Consider the following 25597-nt stretch of genomic DNA (forward strand, 5'->3'; position numbering starts at 1 on the left):
CACCAAGGAAAAATACTTCAAAAGTAAAATAAAGGCGGGAAACAAAACGGACCCACGAATAATCAAGTCAAAGTGATGTTGCACAAAAGGCAGAGGAACCAAGAAGGGGGAGGGTTAATGTATTAAATGTGCTATTAAGAACTTAATTTTATTAAAAGTATTATTAATTAAGGCTCTGGCCTCTGTCTCTGCGTGTGAGCCCGACCCACGGTGGGGCGAGTGAGGGGACCATCATGGGAATTGCAACTGGGGGTCTTCTCCAGTGTGACTCTGGGGGCCCTGCCCCCTTGCAGGAAATGGCTGGCTCCCACCTACTCTCCACAGCTCCCTACTGGAGTCTCCAGGCCTTCGGTTCCCTCCCTTTTCTCCCCATATACCACCTTGTCTTCCTGGGGTGGGGGGTGGGGGTGCAGCCTGTCCTGCAAAGCAGGGGATGGCCAGGGCCAGGTGGGGTGTGGGAGACCCTGCCTGCACAGCCAGCTCCAGGGAGACATTCCCCACTCATCCCAGCAGCTTCAGTCCATCCCTATACCCCACACTCCTGTTTCTCTGGGGGTCAGGCTGCAAACTGGGTAGGAGGCTTGGACCCTCCACCTCCCAGGCCCACGCAGACAGGGCTGGCCCTGACTTCCCCTTCTCTCCAACACCTCCCCCTGCCTCCTTCCCTCACCCCTGGCATTGGAGTGACCTCAGTTCTTGGCACCGGGGCCCTAGGCACCAGATGGTGCCTGACGGTGATTTCCTTTGTCTCTCCTTCCAGATACCCCCTCTTGGCCATGCTGTCCTCCCTCCCCCACCTGCCCTGGGGGTTGGCAGAGGGAAGGGTGGGCACCTCCCTCCCCCTTGGCACTGTCCCCAGACCACAGGACTCCAGAGGCAGCTGGCCCTGGGGGGCAGTGGGTGTGGTGGGGAGGATGGCGGTGGGGGAGGGGAACACAAGCTCAGAGGGGCCAGAGGTGAAGGGGAGACAAGGATGGGAGGCAGCAGGCTGGCCAGGCGTTGGTACAAAACACAGCTTTATTTGAAGGCCAATCTGGGGGGGGGGCACAGGTAATAGAGATATGGGGGTCGGGGGAACATGAAGGTCTGTGGGGCTACTCTGACATCTGGACCCACAGGCCAGGGAACGGTCCTGGGGATTGGGGTGGGAGTGGGGCACCAGAAGGCCAGTGGAGGCAGGGCGGGCGCTAGCCAGGGTCAGAGGCTGATGCAACAGGCCCTCTTCTGACCAGGGCCCAGCTCCTGCCCAGCCTGGGCGCTGCCCAGAGTGATGGCGTTGGTCCGGCTGCTGTTCTGCCTCTGCTTGGACACTTTGGTGAAGATCTCTGAGGGGGGTGGAGGGCAGTGACGGGGTCAGAAGACCAAGAGCCCACGCTCCCCCGACACACATGGCACGGCGTCGCTGAGGACGGCGTGCGACCACACTTCAAGGAGGCTTTGCTGGAAGGAAGTGGAGTCTGGGCACCTGGGTCCCTTCTACTTACCTGGGTGGAGAAGGGCTAATCCTTAGCTCCCCGGGAAGTGTGGCCTTCTGGTTCCTTCCCCCCAGCCTCAGGCTTAGAGGCAGGGGGCACTAGGGAGGCTCTGAGAGGGTTGGGGGCCCACGGAGGGACTGAGGAATCATTGGCGGTGGGCAAGGACTGGCCGTCTGCATTCCCACCACTGCCCACAGAAGCTGCGGGGATGGAATGGGGCTGCCAGATCGAGGCAGGGGCTCTAACCTTTGAGGACAGTCTCGAAGGCCAGCTCAACATTGGTGGAATCCAGGGCCGAGGTCTCCAGGAATAGCAGCCCATTGTTTTCTGGCAGGAAGGGAAACACAATAATAATATTTACCTCATGTTTACTGTGTACATTTGCAATGTGCTAACCCCCCGGCATGTGTAGCTCATTTCGTGCTTGAAACACCTGTGAAGTAGGGCTGGATATGATCCCTTTTCGCGCAAGAGGAAGCTGAAGCCCAGCAGCACAGAGAGACTGAACAAAGGACTGGCCAGGAGACATGAGGCTGGGCCATGGGACCTGCACCCTTAACCACTGCATCTTGCTGCCTCTGACCCCAGAGGCCTCCTGGGGAAAGCGTGACTGCAGCAGGTCGTGGGGAGCGCACCTGTCACACCCTGGATCCCTGAGCTTCACAGAGTGGCCTGCCTTAAAGTCAACGACAAATAATTGCCCATAAAGACAACCCTGGGGCAAGTGGTGGGACCGGGATGAGGGACACAGGGTGACGGAGAGGCGGGTCTGGGAGACTCTGAGGAAGATGCGATGCAGGTAGGGGACCCCAGGGCAGGAGCAGGGGCTGGGGAGGCGGGAGCTGGAGCACAGGGGCTGGGCTGGAGGGGACAGGCCGGCCTGGGGGGGAGCTCTCACCGGCGAACATTCGGGCCTCTTCAGTGGGCACCTCCCGGGCCTGCTGGAGGTCACTCTTGTTGCCCACGAGCATGACCACGATCGTGGCCTCGGCGTGGTCATAGAGTTCCTTCAGCCAGCGCTCCACCACGGCATAGGTCTGGTGCTTTGTTAGGTCAAACACCAGCAGGGCCCCCACCGCGCCGCGATAGTACCTGGGCGGGGGGTGGAGGGGGCGACAGAGGCAAGGTCAGAGGTGAGTACCAGAGATGGGGAAATATGAAAGCTGAGGTCCAGGGACCCACATCTGGTCGGGGCAACTCCAGCCTCTGGGCCTGATGCTGAGCCCTCTGGGGCTACAGGTACGGGGGGGAGGACTCTAAAGCAGCCCCTCCTTCTCTGAAACCACTGGCTCCCTCCTGCCTTTCTGCCACCACTTCCCTGGGTCTTCTGTGCTGATGTTAGCCCTTGCTGTCCACCCAGGTGCACTGGGGCCCCAGTCAACTCGGCCTCTCGGACGCCCACCTTCAGTGGGGTGTTCCTCACGTGGCTTCCGCGCCACAGTGCCCGTTCTGTCCCGTGGCCGTGTCTTTCTAGGACCAGCTAAATGCCCACCCCACGCAGCAGTCCCAGAGCTGACCATCTGAGGCATCCCTGCGAGCGTCCAGCCTCACTCTTCTCCATCTACCATCTACCATCCGGATTGTGCTGACTGATTGTTCCCGATTTATTGCGGGGTCAGCTGAGGCTCGTAAGAGCTCCGGTGACCAGGCCGAGAGTGCTGAGCGTGTGTGTGATTGGACCCTGAACTCCTGCTCGCTGCCCCGTCGGCAGGTGCCGTCCGCCATCGCACACGGAGACTACCCTGCTCACGGCCGGCCTGCCGCTGACCGGGAATTGCTAGGCGGGGCCTCCGCCTCCTGTGCGTATAAGACGCATCTCCGGGGCCAGCCCTCCAGGTGTGCGCTGAAACGGCACGGGGTGCCAAGTGCAAAGCAGAAGTGAGGCCACTCTCGGTCCCACAGTCTGACCCGGGATGGGGGACGTCCCTGCTTGAGCCTCGAGTTCTTGTATTAAGCAGGGATTAATTATAGCATCTTAGGTCTACAGTACTTTGAGGCTTACACCAAATGCCCACTGGCAAGTGCCTCGTTCCTCCCTGGACATGGAGCAAAGGCTCGGGAAGTGGCCCAGAGGCTGGGGCTCTTCGCTCTGGCAGCTGGTACCACTGTATCCTGCCTCAGGCCATGTGGCTCTCGGCATCTGGGCTCACCGGGCCACGGAGTCCCGGGATCCACCCAGGGAGCACATGGCCCCGCAGCCTCTCCTCCGGAGGTGCTCCCCAACTTCCCCAGCGCCCCCAGCCCGGGCTCACGCGGAGGTGATGGCTCGGTACCGCTCCAGGCCAGCTGTGTCCCATATCTGAGCCTTCACGGCGGCCGTGCCCAGCATGACGGTGCGGGTGGAGAACTCGACCCCGATGGTGGTCCGGCTGTCGTGGCTGAACTCATTCCGCGTGAACCGGGACAGCAGGTTGGTCTTCCCCACACCCGACTCGCCGATCAGCACCACTGCAGGAGGGGAGAGGCAGGGCTGAGATCGGGGGTCCACGCATCAGGAACGGGAACGGGAGCCGAGCCCAGGAAACCGCGGGAGGAGCCAGGCCTCCTGGCAGAGGCTTCCAGACTTCCCAGGTGAGGGGCCAAGAGTTCGGGCTGCAGGCCTGGAAAGGTTCTTGGTCAGGTCTGTGCAGTCAGCCTGCACTTCTGGTGATGGGCGCCTCCTCGGGCTGTTTGTGGGTGTCGGTGTTGAGGGGCTATGAGGTTGGCAGGGTGTGTGGATGTGGACAGGGCTGTAGGTCTGGGGAGCGAACATGTTTCTGGACTAGCCCGTGTGACAGCGTTGTGCCTGTCTGTGTCTGAGCTGTGAGGACGGGGAGGCTCGGCATGTGTGCGTGCGTGCAGGAAGCTGCCATGCGAACACAAATGTGGGGAGAACATTTGGCAGGTGACACATCGGGGGAGGGAGGAAAGTTCAGGGGGGGTAAGAAGTTAGGATCCCGCTGTCCCCAAGGAAGGACACAGGGCCAGGTGTTGGACGGGCCTACCCTGACGTGCGTTTTCACATGAAAAATGGGAATAACAATACTATCTATTTCGCGGATTATTGTTAGAAGTAAATGAGATACTGCCCAGGCTGACTGTTGCCAGCGGGCCGGTGCTTTCACTGTTGGGGTTCCAGGGACCGGGGTCTACTGGGGAGGCCGTGAAGAGCCTCTGGGCTGGTGCACAGCACCCAGGGCTCAGCTTTACCCACCACAGCAGAGCTGGGGGCTGGAGTAGGGCAAGGGGTCTGATGCAAGGACGACCCACACATTGCACAACCCAGAGCCAACAGGAGGACTACAGGAGGACCATGAGGCTGGCGCCCTGGGAGCCACATATTCAGGGCGCCGGTCCCCCACTCGGCCTCTCACTAGCTAGTGACCTTGAACAAGCGACTCAGCTTTTCTACATTTCAGTTTCCTTGTTTATAAAATCTAGAAAGCCCCCTCAAAGGTGTGCAGGGCAGGAAGGAGCTGGGAGCAGTGTGGGCGTGGGTGGGTGTGTATCCCTGCCTCCCCCCTGCTGGGAACCTCATCCCGCTCACCCCTGCCAGTGGGTGGGCTCCTAGCCCTGCCCTCATGCCCAGAGGGTGCTCAGGGCAAGGGCTTTGGAGCCCCCCAGACTTGGGTTTGAGCGTTGACTTTGTGACCACTTGTCAGCTCCTCACTGTCTCATCGTCATCCGTAAAACGGAGACACTAGGTGTTAACAGTGGTTGAGCGCCTACTATGTGCCAGGCACACCCTGAGAGCCTCACGCCTATTGGCTCCTTTAACCCCCACCACAGCACCAGGAGGCAAGTACCGTGATCACAATCCCATTTCTACAGGACAGCAAAACAAACACTTGGGGGGGATGTGGCTGGTACCAGCCAGTGCGGCTGGCCTCGCAAACAGAGGTGTGCCCCCCACCTCGCTCTGCCTTCAAGGAAGGACGAGCCCCCTGCGGCCAGCTCCCTCCTCGGCTCCTGCCCTAGTGCTGACAGCAGCCGCTCTGGGGCCGCCTGCCTCGGGTGCCCAAGCAAGGTGAGCGCAGCACAGCGCCTGCCGCCCTTGCCCGAGGCTCTGTGACCCTGTGTTGCAGTCTGGCTTCTCCCTGCATCTCCTCTCCCTTCCTTTCACTGGTGTTGAGCCAGATTAGACAACTTACACCCCAAACTTCTCAGTATCTGCTTCTGGAGACCCCCACCTGCACGAACTAGTCGACAGAGCTGAGATCTGGACAGCGAGCCTGGCTCCTGCCTACTACGCTTGCAAGAGGACAGATAGGTTTTGGGGCCGTTATGGAGACTGATGGGCTCAGGGCTGGCACAGAGAAGCGCTCAGGAAAGGGCAGTTACTAGTAGCAGTGCCGCCCCAGCCTCCCCTTCCTGAGACATAGGCCCGGAGTACTGGTTCCCCAACCGGAGTGGCCTGCGTCCCAGCTCAAGTGAGGGTGGGGCTTAGGCTGGGAGAGGCAGGGAGTGGGGTGGTGGCACAGGGAATCACAGCTCTGCAGTCCACCCTACCCCGAAGGAGACGTGGAAGTGGGGGTGCGTGGGGGCTGGGGTCTACAGGGGTCCATCGCAGGGGCTGAGGTCAAGAAGCAGGAAAGATGCATGCATACTTCCAGGATCAGCCAAGGTGACCCTGTGCCTGGTATTTGGGCCCAAAGGGGCTGCCAAGGGACAGCAGACAAGGCCCCAGCCCTCGGAGTCTTCCAGGTTCTATTAGACCCTGCTCTTGTTCTATGACATCTTCCCTGTCTTCACCCTGAAACGGACAAAGCTCTCCTTTCTCTTCTTTCCTGCACACCCACCCAGAAACAGGACTTTCTTCCTTTCAAGGTTATTCCCTCTTCTCAGGAGGGAAGTCCTCTCTGAAGTCTGACCTCCGTCCCTTGTGCTGCGGTGCTTGGCAATTCTAAGGATGTGGGCTTCCTTCGTGAATGGAGCAGAGGGGCCTAACTTAGCCCCGCCAGGGAGCGATCACCATCATTATCTGCAGGAGTAGAGCCCTCAGGCGGCTCCAGAACTTTTGCCCCAGGAAGCAGACCCTCCCCCTCCCCGCAGCTTGCTTTCTTCTCCAAAGGAATGATGGGCCCTGGGAGGGTCCTAGTAACAGGTAAAAAGACAGGAGGGACGCTCTCTGGCTCTCACGGTCTCTCTATTTACAGACCCCAACTCACCCTTGAAGACAAAGTTATAATCTTCCTCGGCTCTGTTCCCCATCCTGGCTGCGCATGGAGAGTATAAATGTCTTTAGGGGCAGAGGTGACAGGACTCCGCGTTGCCTCCACGCCCTCAACCCTCGGCTCTCCAGAGACCTGGATCTGCCGCTCCTCTCATTGGGGGTAAAGAAACTTCCGCAGGCAGAGGCTTGAGGGCCCACTTGAAGCTAGGCAGGGCCTGGGAGGCTCAGCTCTGGCAGGTGGGGGTGCTGCAAGGAAGCCAGGAGGACGGAAGCTGAGAACAGGAAGAGCAGGCGGCGGAGACCTGGGGCCCAGGTGGGTGGAGAGACGATGACGTCAGACAGGTTAGGCAGGTTGAGTGTCCGCTCTTAGCCGGTGCTCCCGCAGTGGGGTGGGCGGGCAGGCTGGGGGTGGGAGGGCGCGGGGACAGGCACAGGACCTCCAGAGAGCCAGCTGAGGGCTGAGTGCACGGTGCTAGGGCTCCTGGGACCAGGGACCTACCTGGGCAGCCCCCAGTGAGTGAGAGCTAGCCTCTCAGGGAGCAGAAACCTGCTTGGCCTCCTGCTTTTCTGTCAGAGCCTCTGGTGGGGGGTGACTGGGGGCACCAGGGGAAGGGCTGCTGGGGCGAGAGGCTGGTGCTGACAGGTGCCAATCACTTTGCCACAGTGCAGAATTCTGGGAGCTGTGTTGTGGACACAGCAACTTTTGCCCCTCCCGACAGCCCAGGGCCTGGGATGGGCAGCGTTCCTCACCCTGGGTGGAGCTGAAACTCGCCACCTACCTCTGCCCTGGGACGGGTCCCTTCCTATGGCACCGGGCTAGGGGCTGGTAGCTCTCTGTCCAGACCTGCTCTACACACCCAGGGTAAGGGGAAACCTGGAGCAGAAACAGACAGATGCGTGAGCAGTTTAAGCACAGGGCGGGATCTGAGGGTTCACAGTAAAGCCACACTGCCCGCAAAGGGTTTCAAGATCTGGAGGGTCCGTGTGAGCATGGGGTGGCCCTGGTCGGTGGCTGGTGCACACTCTTCCACCCCCAAGAGCAGAAAAGGCATCTCCCCAAAGTTGAGACTGAACGGCACCGGCCTGGCAGGGCCCTATATTCTTGCTGTCCAGTAGGACCCCCACCAGTCTGCCGCTCCTCTGAGAGTACCCACAAAGGTGCGCCCATCAGGTGGCTGAACTTCTGCTCAGAGGGGTAGGGCTGGGCCATGCCACCGAGACGCCCCAGCTGTCAGAGGGCAAGGTGAGAGGCGGGCCCTCGAGAGTCTCCTAAGCAATCCCCGCTCCGTTCCACCTCCTTGGGCTCCTCCCGTTCAAGAAAGCAGTCATCACGTAAGACAGGAGTTCAAGTTTATTCTTGGAAAACACAAAGTCTCACCTTCCCCCCACCACCCAAAAAGGCTTCCCCAGGGGGCCCTGCCCCTCCAAATGGTCATTTATCTTTTCTGACCCCAGCTTCAGCCAAGGCTCATTATGAGGCGGCTACTTGGGTAAGGGGTTCCTCCAGGTACTGCACCAAGGCCTGGGCCTGCAAGAGGGGAGGAGAAATCAGGCCCGCACGCGGTATGCCACTAGAGGGATCCCCAATCCAGGCCGACTCCCGCTGCTGAGCACCCCGCCCCCACCCACTCCTGGGAGTCGGCCCACAGCTGACTCCAGGAAGGTGGTGGGGTGGCAGTGGACAGTGAAGAGCACAAACGCTGGGCCCACGGTCGTAGAGCGATGGGCACATACACACCTTGGCCTTGAGCATCCCGAAGCCCACCGTCTCCTTGGCATACATACACAGCAGAAGGTTGGCCACCCGGGTGATGGCGACACGGCCCTCCTAGTGGGGGTGATATCGTGGGATGTAATGTTCTGCTTGGCACCCTCAGCCCTCTCTTTCCCCAAGGGCTCCTCTTCAGAGAGACTATCATCTTCTTCCTTCCATGCCCTGGGCATGGCAGGAGCCTCAGATGAGGGGCTCTGGCCACAGCCCTGGACGCAGGGTCCTGAGCTCAGATTCCAGGGTCAGCACAGCTCCTGACTAACCAGCCTCCCCTGGGAAACTCAACCTCGCAGAAACTTGGTTTCTCTTTCTGTGACCCCTACCTCATCCCAGTTGGTGAGGATGTAGTACACAGGAGGGAGTTTTGAAACTGCAAAGGCCTATCCAAATGGGTGATGTCATTATCATGGGTTCACCCCAAAGACCCCGTAAGGAACGTGGGAGCAAATAACCCCATGTACAGTTCTCCTTTCCCACGGTAAAATTTTTCCAAATTGCAAGTCTGACTCTAGGGTCCAATCAACAAAGGAGGTGGGTCAGCATGAAAAAGAAGAAAAACAGAGTACACTGCATGTTTGTTTTAGTCGGGGGGTGTGGGCTCTGACTTCGCTGCTATTCTTATGGGTGCGGTGTGGACAAGACGTTGGAAAGCTGCTGCCCCACAGCACCGACTCTAGCTTCGGCACCAAGCAGGAGTCATCAGCAGAACCGAGATGGCATCCTTGGTTGGGCGTGGTGTGAGGAGGAGGTAGTCATCCCCGTGACCGTGGAAATCCTTTGGGAAGAGTTCACTCTTGGGCCTTTTCAGTTTGGTTCAGCAAACTTTCATTGGGCATCTGCTGTGTGCTGGGAGCCAGGTGCTGAGCTCCCTGCTTCTCTGGCCTCGCCTCCTACTCACCTCCCCTATTCCCATGCTGCTCCAGCTACATCAACCTTGTTGATCCTTGACCAGACATTATTCCACCTCAGGGCCTTTGCACTTGCTGTTCTGTCAGAAATGTTCTTCCCCTAGACGGCCATACGGCTTGCCAACTTCGTTCGGATCTTTAATGAAATGTCACCTTTTCAGTGAGACTGTCCCTGATACGTGACCCACCTCACTTCCGTTTCGCATAGCACTCTCGGTATCTCACATCCTAGTGTTGACTTACATATGTATTCTACAGCACACGTAAAACCATGAGCCTCTATGAGAAGTTAGGCCTGAAGTTTTTGTCCTGTTTGCTACTTTCCCCCTAATCCCTGAGAGCTCTGCAGGGACCTAAACATGTGTTGGCCGAACCAACAAGAAGGCGAGTGAGACAGTTTCTGTTTCCCGGAAATTCACAGTCTAACGGCTACTTCCCCTTTCTGGACAGCAGCTGCTTCTTCTGTAAACTGAAGGGACGGGCCTAGGGCCTGGAGACTCTGCTGTGCTTCTGTGAGCCTGTGACTCTGGGGTGACAACACTGTACGGTTTACACCCTTTGATCTTCACCATAAGCCTGCGTGCGAGCATTCCTGTTGGGGGGTATTACTGTTCCTGAGTTAGAGGCGGTAAGAAAGTTCAGAGAGCTTAAGTGACTTACCCAGGGCTCCATGAATGACAAGGGGCCAGCTGAGCCCAGAAGCCCTGGCAGACGTGGGTCCCCGGCTCCCTTTCACCCCCACTTGCTGCATAGGGCCCTACCTACCATAATGCTGCAGCAAACCAACTCTTAGTAGCCCTCGGACACCCTGTCCCTGCCCCTCCAACCATCCAGGATGGGGTCCAGGTCGCCCCATGGGGATTCCCTTCGGGGACAGAGGGAGTGGCTCCCCTCTCCATACCATGCAGTCCATGAGGATGAATTTGAGATTGTCTTCATTAAACGCTTGGTTCCCGTTGCGGTCGTAGGCGGCCCAGATGTTGCTGGCGATGGCCGCGGTGACCCGGGCGTCCGTGTCCCCGTAACCGGAGTAGGCCAGCAGAGATCCCTCGTTATTCAGCAGCCTGGCGAGCGGCAGTAAGGGACAGGGACGTGCTCGGAGCGGCGAGAAAACGCCTGTGCTCTTGTCCCACCTCCCGCCGGGGCGCTTCCAGAAAGCAGGGGTCTAGGCAGAGCGCGACCCCTCTGCCCTCCTCCCTCCCCGAAACCCCTCCCGTGCGCGCCGCGGGCTCGCCGCCCGCGTCCTCCGGCCGCACTCACAGCGTGCTCTGGACACCTCCGGTGTTGGCCTGGCTTAGCACCTGGGTCAAAGCCTTGGGACGCAGCATGCCTGCGGCTCCCAGGCCCGGACTTCCGCGCCAGCCCCCGAGCCGCCTCCCGCGGGCCTCCGCGGGGACCTCCCCGAGCTCCCGGCCGCTTCGGAACGCCGCGCGACCCGGAGGTCCCGGCCCGGCTCTGGGGTGGCGACGTAATACCGCCCCGCCGCGGGAGGCGCCGGGAGTTGTAGTTCCGTGTGGCCTCGCGGCGCACCCTGGGAAGTGTAGTTCGTCTTTCCCGGGGGAACCATGCGGTTGCTGGGGGAAAAAGAGCGGGAGCGAAGGGACAGGGGCAGGACTGGAAGGACGTTTAACAACCCACTCCCCCACCCCCCGCCACCCGGGGAGAGAAGAGTCAGCACGCCCGCTTGACAGTCCACGACCAATAACTGAAAAAAGAAATCCCTGTATTTGTCAGGCACACGTTTGGTTACTTTCCAGAGCAATTGCCTACGTTATGCACGACCGTGTGAGATGACCAAGGCTCAGAAAGGCCTCTGGAGCCGTACTTAGTAGACTTCGTGCAGGCAGGACCTCCGGGGGCATAGGCAGTCCTAGAGGTGAGACCTCGAGTGGACGTCCAGATGTGGGGGAACTGAGCGTCCAAGTCGGGACAGGCCCGGGAACCGGAAAAACGCGGCGGCGACAGGCACACAGCGTTTTCGCGGGGGTCCCCGCGGAGGCGGCTGGGCAGGACCGGCCGCGGGCTGTCGCGGGGAGCCCGCCCCGCCCCCCCACCCCCGCCGCCCCGCAAGGCCCGGGACCCCCGGCTGCAGTGCCCCCCCCAGGCCGCCCGGGGCGCTGTGGGCGCAGCTGGTCCGGAGGGCGGCGCGGCCGCGGGGAGGGGAGGGGAGGGCAGGGCAGGGGAGGGCGGAGGGGCGGAGGGGCGGAGGCCGGAGCCGAGCCGGCCGGGCGGGCGGGCGGCCGGGCGGGCGGGCGGCCGGGCGGGGAGGAGGAGGAGCCGGGGCGGGCTGGCGGGCGGCCGGGTGGAGGCGGCGGCATGGCGGAGCCGAGCGGGGCCGAGGGCAGGCCCCCCATTCGGGTCACCGTCAAGACCCCCAAGGATAAGGAGGAAATTGTGATCTGCGATCGAGCCTCCGTCAAGGAGGTAGTACGCGCGGCGAGGCTGGCGGAGGAGGGGTCTGCGGAGAGAGGGGAGGCTCCGAGGCGGCGGGGCGGCGGGCGGGGCGGCGGGGGCCCCGCAGGCTCTCGGAGGGGCGGGAGGGGAGGAGCGGGGCTGGGGGCGTCCTGCGAGGCGGCTGCGGCGAGCTCGGCGCGTGCGGCGGACTCGAGGCCGGGGCTCGCCTTGTGGCCTGCGTTGGGGGCGTGGCGGAGAGCGGGGAGGGGGCACCTTGCACCGGGGAGGGGAAGGACTACGGGTCTGAGGGCAGCGTGCGCCCCGAGCGCTGGTCGGGGGTTCGAGGGGCCGCGGCCGGACGGTCTCCGGGTTCGGTGCTGCGCCAGGGGAGCGGGCGAGGGGCGCCCCCGGGTGCTGGGGCGCGGGGCGCTGGGGGAGCGTTTCCCTCCGCTCTTATCTGTCCTACCTTTTCAAATCGAGGTGGTTACGGTGGGCCCTCGGTCCCTCCGGGACTTACGGCGTGCAGTAGGTGCTCAATAAAAGTGTGTTGGGTGAGCGGATGAGGGCACATTGCCTGTGCTCGCCACCCCCTGTGGCTGCTGCAGAATTTCTCATAGGCGGGGCTTCAGATAGGCCATCTGGTTGGAAGGAAGGGATCTGGAAGCTGCCCCGGCTTAGCAAGTGCACTCTTCACTGAGCGTGTCCTGGTTTGGTTTGTTCGGGTTTGGTTTTCGGAGGAGAGCTGATAGATTTGGAGAGTCTGACTCTCCCTGGGCCAGTCTGTAGTGCCATCGCTGCCCCCTGCCCCCTTATAAAATGACTGCATTCCGGAATTTACATCCTGTGCCTTGCAGAGCTCACTTTGAAATCCGCCTTAGCTGAGAGGCCATGTATTGGGTCAAGAGCCAGGGCTTTGGTGTCGAGACCTGACTTCCAGTCCGCCCGGGATGTCATGGAACTGCTCTGATGATCAGTTTTCTCGTCCTGAAAGTGGAGATGACAGTTCATATCTATCTCACAGGACTGAGACTCTGAACTCCTGAGTAGTCGCTGCTGTTAGAGGTCGTTGGGGTCTGTGTGTTGTGCTTGTTACAAGAAGGCTGGGCATAGGCAGGGAAACCTGGAGTCTAGAACCGAAGGCTGTAGGGAGACAGGCCTGGGTCCAAGGTTGCTGGAGGAATTGGGACAGAGAGTCACAGGGAGCTGGGGGGAGGGACTGAGGCGGGAGGCGTAGGGAACTGGCTGAGCCTTCTGGGGTTGAGCGAGACAGAGCCTGTCCCTGGTCCATGTCTTTGGTTAACAAAGGAGCTGCTCACTGCAGCTGGATGGATAGGTTCTAGACTGCAGAGGGCACTTCCCAGACCCAGGGCAGGGTCCCTGGTGGGTGGAGGCCAAGGAAACTCTGCCGTGACCTCTGCCTCTTGATCGCAGTTCAAAGAGGAGATCTCCAGGAAATTTAAGGCCCAGCAGGATCAGCTGGTCCTGATCTTCGCAGGCAAGATCCTCAAGGACGGGGACACACTGAACCAGCATGGCATCAAGGATGGGCTCACTGTCCATCTGGTCATCAAGACCCCTCAGAAGTAAGTCCGGGACAGGAGCGGATCCAGCTGCTGCCTGGGCCTGATTTTCCCATCCGGTCCTCACTTTCTCACCTGTCGCTCACCTGTACCCTGAGAGCTCTCGGAGGGAGGGATTGCTAGGCAGCCCTGCAGTCTCCCCTCAGGGGAGAGGAACCTCGGCTACCTCTCCCAGAACGCCCTGAAGGCAGATGGTACTAGTTCCTCCCTCCGCCTGATTTCCCGCCTGCCCCCAGCACCACCCACCCCCGCCTGAGGGTTGCTTCAGGCCTACGTTAGGGCAGGAGCTGCGCCAGAAGGAAATCCTTGTCTTCCCTTTCCTGTTCACTTCAGCTGGGCTTCGTTTCTCTGTCCTCAGGGCTCAAGATCCAGCTGCTGCCACTGCTTCCCCCTCCTCCACTCCAGACCCTGCCTCGGCACCCTCCACCACGCCCACTTCACCCGCCACCCCTGCCCAGCCCTCCACCTCTGGCAGCGCCTCCTCAGATGCTGGCGGTGGGAGCCGCAGGAGCAGTGGGGGGGGTCCCTCCCCAGGGACTGGGGAGGGACCCCCCAGCGCCACTGCATCCATACTCTGTAAGCCCTTGGGGAGGAGGTCACAGGCCTGTTTTGGGGCTAGGGAGTAGGTGAGAGCCAAGAGGAGGCAGCAGCATGCCCCCTGCTCCTGGTCTGATGGGGATGGGGGACCCCTGGATATGGGATTCCAGACACTGGTACTTGGGCGAAGCTGGGGAGGAAACCAGTCTACCAGGGTCTCCCAGAGGATGGGAGCATGGATGAGCATTGGGAGGGAGGGACAGAACGGGGTTGGGGTGTGGGGAACGCAGGATGAGGGTATTGGCGTTTGGGGACAAGGGGGTCCCGCAGCAGCCAGCTGAGGAGTATTTATTGCTCATTCAGCAGGCCACCCCTGGTCAGCCTGTCTGTGCTGTGCCCGGCCTCTGCCGCCAGAGAGGTCGAGGTGGACCGGGCTCCCTTCTCTGCCCGCAGTGGGGCAGGGCTGGGGCCGGGGAGGGATTGGAAAGGGGAGGTGCGAGGAGCAGACAGGGCCGTCGCAGACACCTGCCTGCAGTGGCTGTGGCCCGGCGGGGGCAGGGTCTCGCTGCCGACCGTGACCCCGGCCCTCCCCGCAGCTGGCTTCGGGGGCATCCTGGGCCTGGGCAGCCTGGGCCTGGGCTCCGCCAACTTCATGGAGCTGCAGCAGCAGATGCAGAGACAGCTGATGTCCAACCCCGAGATGCTGTCGCAGATCATGGAGAACCCTCTGGTCCAGGACATGATGTCCAACCCCGACCTGATGCGTCACATGATCATGGCCAACCCCCAGATGCAGCAGCTGATGGAGCGGAACCCTGAAATCAGCCACATGCTCAACAACCCGGAGCTCATGAGGCAGGTGGGTGCGAGGGAAGGCGGGGTGGGGTCGGGTGGGACACCCACCCAGAGGGCCCCAGCCGTGCCGCCTCGTCCTGCCTCGGCGTGGCCGTGGACCGACTCACTCAGCAGCACGTGGCGAACGCTGGGGGTATAGGCCTCGCTGTCCGGAACTTGTGGTCTCAAGGGGAGCGGGACGAACAAGTGTGCGGTGATGACGTGGCGTGGTCGGTGCTGTCGTACAGATAGTCGCAGGGTCCCCCGGGAGCACAGGGGGGCTCAGAGGAGGCCTCTGGAGGAAGTGTCACCCAAGCTGAGACCCAGAGGAGGAAAAAGAGAGTGTTCAGGGCTGAGGGACAGCAAGTGAAAGGCAGTGGGGTGTTCGGGGAGCCCTGGGGCTGGGCAGGGGCGGAGGCTGACGGAGACCCCGAGAGGCGGTTCTGTACTGGCCTCCAGGAGCTGTGTCTCCCGGCCCGCTGCACCGAGGGACGAGGGTAGATGATGTCGGCAGAGCTGTGGGTACCCGTCTGGGTTCACTGGGAGGTAAGTTCCTTCAGCGCAAGGATTTGCCAGTGTTTCTTCACGGTCCAGAGCAGTGTGCCTGGTGTGTGGCGGTCCCTAGCAGACACGTAGTGAGTGAAGGAGTTACAGGGTAGGGAGTCAGGGTTCCGTCTTAGACATACAGGTGTTTCGGGGAGGCAGGTGCGGAAAGGACTTGGGAATAAGGACAGGGAAGGCATCCCCAGTCGGGTGTGGTCAGGAAGGAGCTGTGCGGTTGTCTGCGTCAAGGACTGCAAGTCTCCGGGCGCTGACACGGGCCAGCCCTTCCTGACACCGAGCTGTTGGCTCCAAAGGGAAAGCCCCCGTCCTTGGGTTTCTCAAGGTCTGGCCGGGCAGAAACCGAGGGCCGGGGTTAGAGGGCATTGGTGGCACCGTCCTGGCTTGAATGCCTTCCCTCCCCGACTTGTGGTCGTCTGCCAGGAGCCACAGTAAGTCGGGCAGGCAGACCAACCTGGCCTCGAGACCTGGCCCACCACTCACTGCTATGGGTCCTCAAGAGTCTCTGCCCGTTTTCTCATGTGCAGAATAGGGACAGAAACACCTCCTTGGCACGAGTATCGTGGTGATCCCAAGACGTCAGTTGTGTACATTGCTTTGCCAGGCATCTGTATGTAGCAGGCGCTCAATAGATGTTGATTTCCTCTGCTGCCTCCTCCTCTTTCTCGTGTCCATTCTTACTCAGTTTCCTTTCGCTCCCTGACACTGGTGCGGGCCCCCTGAACCTGAGGAAGGGGAGCCGTGCCCTCACCCCATCTGGGATCATTGTACCGCGGTACAGAAAGCCTAGTGGAATAGCCACGGGAAGGCAGGGTTGGAGCCAAGGTGACCGTAGAGAAAAAAAGTCTGACTTATCTGACCCGCGGCCCCTGTTGGGCAGTTCCTGGCCCTGGCCCCTAATCCTGATGCAGACCCCTCCTCAGGGCCCACCCTTGTCCAAGCTTGGTGCTCCCCTGGTTTCAGGATTCTTCCCGTCTCTCCCTTCTCCGCTAGACCATGGAGCTTGCCCGGAATCCAGCCATGATGCAAGAAATGATGCGGAACCAGGACCGGGCTCTGAGCAACCTGGAGAGCATCCCTGGGGGGTATAACGCCCTCCGCCGCATGTACACCGACATCCAAGAGCCGATGTTCAGTGCTGCCCGGGAGCAGGTGGGGCCGGGGCCAGGCTGTGGGAGGGCTGGTGGGGCTCAGGAGTCCCTCCCCCAGACCCAGGCAAGCCCGGCGTGCTCCCTGCTTCTCTTTTCTGTTGCGGCCCTCTGGGATGGGCCTGGGCTTGGAAGCACTTCTCATGGCATAGGCAGGGGTGGTCCAGCTTGGCATGGGACCGAGGCGGTGGGGCGGGAGGTAGCAGAATTCCCTGGGGATGTGGGGGGGGGGGTGTAGCATCCGAGGGATCTGACAGCCTTGTGCACCAGGGCCTCGAAGGTTGGGGGCAGACCTGGGGTGAGATGGCCGCCCTCAGCACAGTGCGTCTCAAGTGTGGTCCACGGGTCGCCTCAATCAGCATCACGCAGGGAGCTAATCCATAATGAGCCTCCTCGTCCCCACCTTTGAGCTACTTAGTGACTCAGTCTCAGGAATCAGGCTTGGGAACACGCACTTGTGACAGTGCCTTATGAATTCTTGCAAATATATAAAGAGTATAGACAAGGATACAGCATTGCCCCAGCGTGTTGCCATAAATAGCTTCGGTGCCTTTTGGTTCTTTTTTTAAGTTTAATTTACACTACATTATACGCTTACACACTTCAAAGTTCCGAAGTTACACAAAGTAAACAAAAGGAGTCCTTCTATTTCCATCTCTCAGCCACCTCTTGTCCACCGCAGAGGTGACTAGTGTTAGTGGTTTTTAGAGTTTCCTGGACATGTTTAATATTTGCAAATAAGACGTTACAGATCGAATTGCAGCCTCCCGGTGCCCCTGCCCCATTTTACCCCTTTCCCTCTCCAAAGCGAACCGGCACCATGAAGTTGGTGTTTACCATTTTGCTGCTTTGAGGGCCTGTGTTTGTATCCATAAATAACCTACAGCATTGATTTGCATATTTTTAAACCTCATAGAAGTGGTATCGTGCTGTTCATATAATTTTTAACTTGCTTTTTCAAAACGTTTAGAAAATGTCTTATTGGAGAATAATATAGCTTCAGAAAGGCACACGTATCATCGGTGTGCAGCTTGATGGGTTTTCCTATACTGAACACCCCCCAAACCAGTGCCCCGGTGGGAGGGTGGCATCCTATGTTACTTTTTCCTGGTGGAAGAGAAAAAGCCCCACATCCTCAGTGGTTCATGCTATCCCAACAGATTTTCTTGCTCCCGAGGCCGCTGGCCTGCAGCAGGTCTCCACAAGTAACTGTGCGCCTTGCTGACTCTGCAGGGACCCGTTGGTCTGTTTGTCCCTACAGTGATACCACATGGTCTTAATTAAGTCTGGGCATCGGGTAGAGTAAACCCCCCCCCCCACCTTACTCTCCAACGTCTTCTTGGTTATTCTTGACACTGCTCTTTCAAATTTTAGAAGGGCTTGTAGGGATCAACTACGAGTTTTTTAAAGAATTTATTTTAATAAAAAATTATATAAAGACAAAAGGAATTTATTTATTTTAAATTACATTTAACTATTTAATTGAAAATTATATCAAAGTAATGCATGCACCTGGTTAAAAAAAAAATCCACTAGCTGAGAAAGGCTTATAACAAGCCCTCTGGCTAATTCTGATGCACACCAGGCTGCAGAGCCGTTGGGAGCATGGAGATTTGGCGTCAGCAAACCGGTGTTCGGATACTTGTGCCAGCATTTCTAGGGGTGCGGGTTTAAGTGAGTTGCTTTACCTTTCTGAGTCTTAGCTTCCACATTTTCAGACTGGAGGCGGCGTGTTAAAGTAGTGGTTCTCGATCGTTTTGGCCTCAGGACCACCCTACATGCTTAGGAATTGCTGAGGACCCAATATTCACTGAATCTGAAATTAAAACTGAGAAACGTAAGGAATGTTTATTAATTCGCTTTAAAATAAGAGTAAATCCACTACACATTGACATACATGGCATATTCTTTGAAAAAATAACTTCATTTTCCTAAACAAAACTTGAGCGGAGGGTGGCCTTGTTTTAATTTTTGCAGACGTCTTTAACGTCTGGCTTTACTGCAGGATGGCTGGACTCCCAGCTCAGCTTCTGCATTCTGTCTGTTGCAATGTCACCTGTCATGTAGCCTCTGGAAAAGGCCACTGAACGCTCGCGAAGACAACAAAAGTGAAAAAAGGCAGATAGCACCTCAAAACGATAAAGACAGTGTTCAGCCTTGCAGGGTCCCAGGACCGCACTTTGAGAACTGGTATATTGGAGGGCTGTTGTAAACATTAGAATAAATGTGCCAGACGTGTAGTAGGTGCTCAATAAATGGCAGCCGTTGTCGGAGGGAGGTCAGAAAGAGGCTCGGGCCCTAGAGCGTACCAGGAACCCAGCGGTGGTGGGTCCCCAGGACAGGACATCGGAAGCAAGGCCAGAGCCCTAGGCTGTGGTGTGCAGACCCTGGCCTGCTGGCCTGTCGTCAGCAGGCGTCTGGTCAAGCAGAAGAGGCACAGCTCAGAGCTACAGGGTCCTGGGTGAGCTCTGGTCCCCATGACCGGCTTTGAAGAAGCAGGAAGCCCCATGGTGAGGAGAGGCTGAAGCTCTCAGGGACCTCCTGCTTAGGTGAGGACTAGCCGGGACCTCAGGAGTGGGAGTCTGAGCAGGGGCGTAAGGTGTGGACTCCGTCAGCAAGCATGCCCCTGCACAGAGCTCTTTCCTGGGTGCGGTGGATCTGGAGGAAGGAACTTCCGGGGCTGCCTTGGACAGCACACCGTAAATGGGGTGCAGGCCTTGGGTGACACAGCAGGGAGCCTGGTGCTGAGGGGGGCTGTTTAGCTGAAGGAAGGAGGCCGAGGAAGAGGAGACGGTGTGGGGGACGCAGTGGAGGGAGGGCATGCTCGGCCAGAGACGTGCTCCACCGACGGGCTCCGCTGTCTGCACCGCGGCAGACAGAATGCCATCTTGGGGACCTGGGGAGGAGGGGGTTCTGGGGAGTGGGTGTTGGACCCAGATGGCTGGGAAAAGGGACGCCTAGAGGCAGATCGGGGCTGAGGTAGAGCCAGCTGCCATCAAGCCAACAGTTGTTAACTGAGCACCTGCTAGTGTCAGGGGAGGGCTGCAAAGAGGACCTTGTCTCTGCCCCTTAAGAGCTAAGGGGACAGATACGGCATTACACAAGGGAAGGGTGCGTGTAAAGTACCACAGGGCCCAGGGGAGACGAGAGACCAAATGTTCAGAGCCACTGGGAGAGACGGGAAGTTTCCAGTTATCCGAGCGGTGTTGTGACCAGGTCGCCAGCCCTGGCCAGCCCCCACCCTGAAGGATGAGGGGGGAGCTGCCCGTTGGGAGCTGCCCTGGGTCTCAGGCCCCTGTCCCTTTCCCAGGGAGGGGAGGCTGTTAGGTGAGAGGACCCAGAGGGCCTGGCCCTTACCCCTGGTCTGTTTCAGTCCTTAACCCAGAACCTTTCCCTCCTCCCAGTTCGGCAACAATCCCTTCTCTTCCCTGGCCGGGAACTCCGACAGCTCGTCCTCCCAGCCTCTGCGGACTGAGAACCGAGAGCCCCTCCCTAACCCCTGGAGCCCCTCGCCCCCCACCTCCCAGGCCCCCGGGTCCGGGGGGGAGGGCACCGGAGGATCGGGGACCAGCCAGGTGCACCCGACAGTCTCGAACCCTTTTGGGATCAATGCGGCTAGCCTGGGGTCAGGTATGTCCTGGGGTGGGAGGAGCTTAGTGGGGTCACCAGGGTGGTCCCTCTGCCCCAGGACTGCATGGGGCTTACACTGCTCCAGAATATTAAAGACAGGTGAGACGGTATTGAAGCCACGGAAGGGGCTGTGCAGCCTCAGAGGCTGCAGGGTGCTTTGGGCCGTGTCTCCTGTTCCTGGGAGCAGCCTGAGTAATGGCTCACAGATAGGGCCGACCCCACCTGCTAAGCTCTTGCAGCCGTGCTGTCCAGCTGTCCAGCGTCAGTGGGTTGGACTGGGGAGGAGCGTGTAGGGGAGGACCCGGGGCACACCTGGGGCAGGCAGGTATAAGGCTGGGAGAGATGGATGTGCAGAGCTGCCATGGACAGAAGTGGGGGTTATGCACTGCACAACCCTTGGGGAGGCCCCATGTATCTGTAGTGTGACCGTGCATATGATCCTGGGGGTGTCTTTGGTAGATGCCCTGATTTCTCTGTGCCCTGGCGGGGGTGGGGGGGCACCTTGATCCCAAAGTCCCTCTGGGTGCTTATTTTAAAATCAGGGATTGGAACCTGATCCATGGCTTTAAAATTGTACTCCAGTGCTGGGGTGTCTGGACCATCCCCAGGAGGAGGAAGGAACAAGAGGGAGGGGCTCCAGCCATCCTGCCAGGCTCTAAGCAGACCGTTGGCATACTTGGTTTTTGAGTGAGATCTGGTTTGAGGAAAGGGCTGCTGCCACAAGACAAGTGTCAAACCATGAGTGTACGTGACCTCTGTCGGGCCCTTTCCAACCCTGACATTGAGCCTGTGGCAAGAGCAGTCCGGGGGGCGTGAACGAGATCCCAGTTTCAACCGGCGTGTCCTTTGCAGAGCAGCCGGGAGAGGGGCCAAGCCAGAGGGACAGGGACCCACGCCCCCGTGCTTGGGGGCCCATGCTACGGCTGCCCTTCTGAACTGTGGAACCAGTCAGCATTGGCAGGAGGGAGATGGAAGGGCGGCAGCATCTGGTTTCCATCTGGACCCCTTTTCTCCTGTTCCGTTGTTTTCCTCCTCATGCCAGGGGTGTTCAACAGCCCAGAGATGCAGGCCCTCCTCCAGCAGATCTCTGAAAACCCCCAGCTGATGCGGAACGTGCTCTCAGCCCCCTACATGCGTAGCATGATGCAGACGCTGGCCCAGAACCCCGACTTCGCTGCCCAGGTACGGAGCTGCCACGGGGGAGCGCGGTCCAATCAGCCCCGAGCCAGGCTGCTGGGTGTGAGTCTCAGGCCCACCGCCCCCGAGCTGAGCCTCTCAGTTTGTCCTCCTGTGAGCGCTCAGGGCAGCGGCTCCCCCTTCGGACTCGTGCCGGTTCAGTGCGTTCATACGAGTACGCGGCGCGGTGCAGGCTGAGCGCTGTGGACTCGCGCACTGCTGTCAATGCCAGACGTGGCACTGCATGCCCCGGCTCGCCCCAGTGTGGCTCCGTCTCCTCTCACTGCCCCACGTCGGCCTCCGGGGTTCCCCAAGAGCCACACTTCCCGCCGTGGTGGGGGTGCCGCGGGAGGCCGTGGGGGTTCTTGGGGTGGGCGGGCCCAGGTCTCCCCTGCTGCCTCCACCCCGGCAGATGATGGTGAATGTGCCGCTCTTCGCGGGGAACCCCCAGCTCCAGGAGCAGCTCCGCCTTCAGCTCCCGGTCTTCCTCCAGCAAGTGAGTGGGTCCGACAGCAGGTGGGAGGGCGGGGCAGAGCTCGGGCCTGGGGCTGGGGTGGCCTCCTCCGTCCTGCCACTCCCATGGCCTTCCTGTGCCCTTTCCCACCAGATGCAGAACCCGGAGTCCCTCTCTGTCCTCACCAACCCCCGGGCCATGCAGGCGCTCTTACAGATCCAGCAGGGCCTACAGACCCTGCAGACCGAGGCCCCCGGGCTGGTACCCAGGTAAGGGTTGTGGTGGGGGGCAGCAAGTTTCGGGCCCCCTCCCCGGGTGCTTCCCGCAGCCATCGCGTGTCTGAGGGTCTGCTCTCCTGTTCCCTCCGCCCTTCCTTCTAGACCTCATGTGCCCTCCCTTTCTCAGCGGCTCATCTCTTGGTCTGTCCTGCCTGCAGCCTTGGCTCCTTTGGGATGTCCCGGACCCCGGCACCCCCGGCAGGCAGCAACCCCGGGTCTGCACCCGAGGCCCCCACCTCCTCGCCGGCGCCCCCTGCCGCGTCTCCTGCCGCGTCTGCCGCGGGGGCTTCCAGCGCTCAGCAGCATCTCGTACAGCAGATGGTCCAGCTGTTGGCCGGTGGCGGCGGGAGCTCGCAGGTATGCAGGGCGGCGGTGCCTTCGCCACCCCGGGCCTCCCTGGCGCCGTGCGGCGGAGCTGCGGAAGGGAGGCAGCCAGCCCCGGGCACTTGCTGGCCTCAGGCAGGTTGCCGCCTTCCCTGAGCTCCGTTTCCGTGGCCGTGAAATGGAGCCGAGAACAGTGACCGCCCCGTCGGGCTGCCGGGCGCCGTGCTGAGCGTCTTCTGGTGCCTCCCAGGAGCCTTGTCAGGAAGCTGCTGGCTCTGTCATGAAAGGGGAAAACGGAGGCCCAGAGAGGTGACGTGCTTGCTCGGAGTCACACAGCCCGGGAGTCGGTCACGGAGCCGAGATGCAGACCGGGGTGTGCGGCTCTTGAACGTGCGCCTGGACCCGTGTCCAGCATGGGCGCCTGTCCCGGCGCACTCGCCGGAATGGAAGTGGCCGCCAGCTCTGAGGCAGGGGAGGAGGCTCTGGGCCGGGAGGTCCCCGGAGCCCTGGGTCACAAAGTCAAGGCCAGGGCGTTGGGCAAGGGGTAGCATTGACCTCAGGTGAGGCCCTTCACCTTTCTCTGTAACTGCCCTGGGAAAAGCCTTTCAACAGACACACCAGCGTTCCCCGCTCTGTGCAAGGCCGTGTGTGCAGAACGCTGTGGAAGGCTTGCACCCGGCGTCTCCGGGGTCCGGGCCTATGGCGAGAAGCAGCACAGAACACTGCAGAAGGTTCTCGCACGTTCGGGGCACATCCTTTCCTTCCGTGGACGGCGCCTGCGTCCTGTCAGAGGCTGGTGGCCTGACATGGCTGGGCCCCTAACGGCTCTGAGTGGCCGGGCGTGAGCTGGGCTCCTGCCGCCTCGCAGCCTTCGGGGAAGCATTTCCAGACGTTCACAGGAGTGTCAGGAACGAAAAGCCTTCTCTTTTGTAAATAACTGGGTTTGTTGATTGGCTAAGCAAAACCCAACAGGTTCTTTCTTTCCCGGGCCCTTCTCGGCCTCTCCTGAGGCTCTGTGTGAACACGGCCTGGAGACCGGGGAGAGCACGCGTCTCCCTGACCGCAGAGCGCTCGGCTTCTGGGGTGCCGCGAACATCTCCAGAGGGCTGATGGAAAGCGGTTAGGAACGTGGGCTGATCTGTTACCTTGAAATGTCCAGAAGGACGCCCAGCTTCTGTTACACAGTCGCGTAGTGACCTGGGGTGTGCAGGCTCCCTGCCCCTGCTGGTAGCTCAGCCCTCCCTGCCCTCTGGTTGACCTGAGGATGTGCGAGAAGACCTGCTTCCCGTCGCCCCGCTGTGCGCCTCAGATTCGGGGGGGCCCAGGGTGGGCCCGCGCCCTCCTCATAAGGCCTGTCCCCTCCAGGTGCAGACACCGGAAGTGAGGTTCCAGCAGCAGCTGGAACAGCTCAACTCCATGGGCTTCATCAACCGCGAGGCCAACCTGCAGGCCCTGATTGCCACAGGAGGGGATGTCAACGCAGCCATCGAGAGACTCCTGGGCTCGCAGCTCTCCTAACCGCTCGGCCGTGCCGCCCGCCTCTCCCCTCCCTGGGCGCCAGCCCCTGCCCTCTGTGCCTGCCGTCCCCATCTTCTCCCCGTCCTCTCCAGACAGCAGGGTGGCTTCAGGGGCACGGGCGTGGCCCCAGAGCTCTGAGAATTCTGGTTTCACTTGCACATCTCTTACGGAGTCTTCTGTCCAGGTCCTGCTTAAGCGGGCCGGCCCCAGCTCCTGGCCCGCTGCCGTCTCGTGCAGCCTGCAGATGTCCCGGTGGCGGTACGGGGTTGGCAGGGGGACTGCCATCTGCTCTGCACGGACGGGGTCTTCCTCGTGGACCACCAGGGCTTGTTGTATGGTTACTTGCAGGGACTCTTCCTTCCCTCCGCCCCCTCCTCCCGCCGCAGCCTGATCTGTGCCGGGGTCACACACTCAGAGGGAGGGGCAGGTGGACAGGCTGACTTTTCCTCCTCACCCCCTGTCCTGGTCCCTTCATCCAGGCTTTGTTGGGATGTCCTGAGAGAGGAAGATGCCTGTCCTCCCTGTCTAAAGGGGGAAGCGACCGCGGTCTCTGTACAAGGAACTAACAAGCCCTGGACCAGCCCTGTGGAGATGTGCTGGAGGAAGGGAACGGGGTGAATGACCTGGGTCAAAGGCTCAGAAGTTGGACTTGACACTTAGGGAATGGAAGCCCTCGTAGCTGTTTTAGGTGGGAGAGCACAGGCGCAGGCCTGGCAGAGAAGGCCTAGAGATGCTAACAGAATTTGAGCCGGAGGACGGGGCTCACAGGGGCTCCTACTGGTTCTGTGGCCCGGACCCACCAGTGTCCCCAGGTACCACTGGTTTGAGCCCCCCTCAAAAAGACGTGAAGGGATTGGGGTCAGTGGGTGTGTGTGCGGGTGTAAGCCCGCACACCTGTGCACGTGAGTTGCACAGGAGGGTGGATTCTTTGTTAATGACTGGTTCCGAGCTCTCTCCTACCAAAGAGAAGTGGGCAAAAGGGCCAGTCGGGGCAGGAATACAGCCCAGCGCGCTGGGCCCCTCGGGCCCCTGGGTGCTGTGTCACCCGAGGGTAGTGTAGTTACCCCTTGCAAGGCTGTCAGGGCTGTGAGCAGCACCCCCCCCACCCCTCCCCTCCTTGCTGTTGGGGAATAGTACAGGAGTCTCCCCTGCAGTCCCTGGCCTTTGGAGTCTCCACTGTTTGCTTCCAGGCCAGAAAGTTCTATTTGAGGAAGGAAAGGAGAGGGCGGCAATCATGCCTTTGATCTGGAATTGGACGTCGCTCTCTTGGAGCGCAGAGAAGGCTCATGCCGCCTCTTCTCCCTGCTGCGTAGCCCAGCTGCTTGGAGGACCCACGGCTGAGCGTACAGAAGCGAGAGAAGCAGAATCTTGTCCAGGTGGGAAAGGGTCCCAAGCAATCCAGAGAGGATCTCTGTGTGGCTTTCCCCCCTCCTTCCCCGACGTCCACACTGGCCTTTGTAAATAAATGACGTGGTCTTTGTTGTCATGCTGTCTTGGAGTTTGTTTTCTGGGGGAGAGGAGGCTGGCTGAAGACAGCTTGGTTCTAGGGCTTTTTACAAAGCAGGGTTTGGAGACGTGGCCGTTGGGTTCAGTTGGCAGAGGTGTTAGACGTTGAAGGTGAAGGGAGGCTGGTCGAGCCTCAGGCGGGACTCAGGGCCGGGAAGGGCTGCATGCCACCAGTCCCCATCGCCAGCTCTGGCTCATCCTGCTGCCCGTGCGGACTGAGGGAAGTCTAGCGGTGAGGTTGTCCCGTGCACGAGGTTCCGGACTAGGCCTCTGTGAGTGGGAGAGCCCGCTTCGGGTAACGTGGACCAGACGTCCCACGCCAGCACTTCTGCTACAAGTTTTAAAAGCTGG

At 60.2% G+C, this 25597-nt stretch overlaps 3 protein-coding genes across 5 annotated transcripts; 1 reads left to right on the forward strand and 2 right to left on the reverse strand.

Annotated features, from left to right (window-relative positions):
* Positions 1–998: 998 nt before the first annotated feature.
* RAB25 (RAB25, member RAS oncogene family) lies at positions 999–7766 on the reverse strand. Of its 2 annotated transcripts, none has more exons than XM_044379182.3 (7): positions 7407–7766; positions 6761–6873; positions 6623–6670; positions 3728–3923; positions 2374–2567; positions 1722–1802; positions 999–1325 (listed from the first exon to the last, which is right to left on the reverse strand). In XM_044379182.3, the coding sequence occupies exons 2-7, from the start codon at positions 6780–6782 to the stop codon at positions 1198–1200; spliced, it is 669 nt and encodes a 222-aa protein (XP_044235117.1). In that variant the 5' UTR covers positions 6783–6873; positions 7407–7766; the 3' UTR covers positions 999–1197. The 2 variants fall into 2 exon arrangements, with proteins under 2 accessions (XP_044235117.1, XP_044235116.1); XM_044379181.3 differs by having other exon boundaries at positions 6761–6929.
* Positions 7767–7962: 196 nt separating this feature from the next.
* LAMTOR2 (late endosomal/lysosomal adaptor, MAPK and MTOR activator 2) lies at positions 7963–10783 on the reverse strand. Its single transcript, XM_026485161.4, has 4 exons — positions 10567–10783; positions 10208–10370; positions 8366–8455; positions 7963–8155 (listed from the first exon to the last, which is right to left on the reverse strand). Exons 1-4 carry the CDS (start codon positions 10632–10634, stop codon positions 8099–8101), a joined length of 378 nt encoding a protein of 125 aa, XP_026340946.1. The 5' UTR covers positions 10635–10783; the 3' UTR covers positions 7963–8098.
* A 796-nt stretch (positions 10784–11579) lies between these two features.
* On the forward strand, positions 11580–25226 carry UBQLN4 (ubiquilin 4). 2 transcript variants are annotated; one of them, XM_044379097.3, is made up of 11 exons: positions 11580–11730; positions 13132–13283; positions 13639–13856; positions 14414–14676; positions 16206–16364; positions 19765–19990; positions 21033–21172; positions 21579–21662; positions 21774–21889; positions 22001–22255; positions 23588–25226. In XM_044379097.3, exons 1-11 carry the CDS (start codon positions 11623–11625, stop codon positions 23604–23606), a joined length of 1740 nt encoding a protein of 579 aa, XP_044235032.1. In that variant the 5' UTR covers positions 11580–11622; the 3' UTR covers positions 23607–25226. The 2 variants fall into 2 exon arrangements, with proteins under 2 accessions (XP_044235032.1, XP_026340942.1); XM_026485157.4 differs by having other exon boundaries at positions 22057–22255.
* The last annotated feature ends 371 nt before the right edge of the window (positions 25227–25597 follow it).

Source organism: Ursus arctos, unplaced genomic scaffold, assembly GCF_023065955.2.
Source record: "Ursus arctos isolate Adak ecotype North America unplaced genomic scaffold, UrsArc2.0 scaffold_2, whole genome shotgun sequence".
In the NCBI taxonomy this organism is placed as follows: Eukaryota; Metazoa; Chordata; class Mammalia; order Carnivora; family Ursidae; genus Ursus; species Ursus arctos.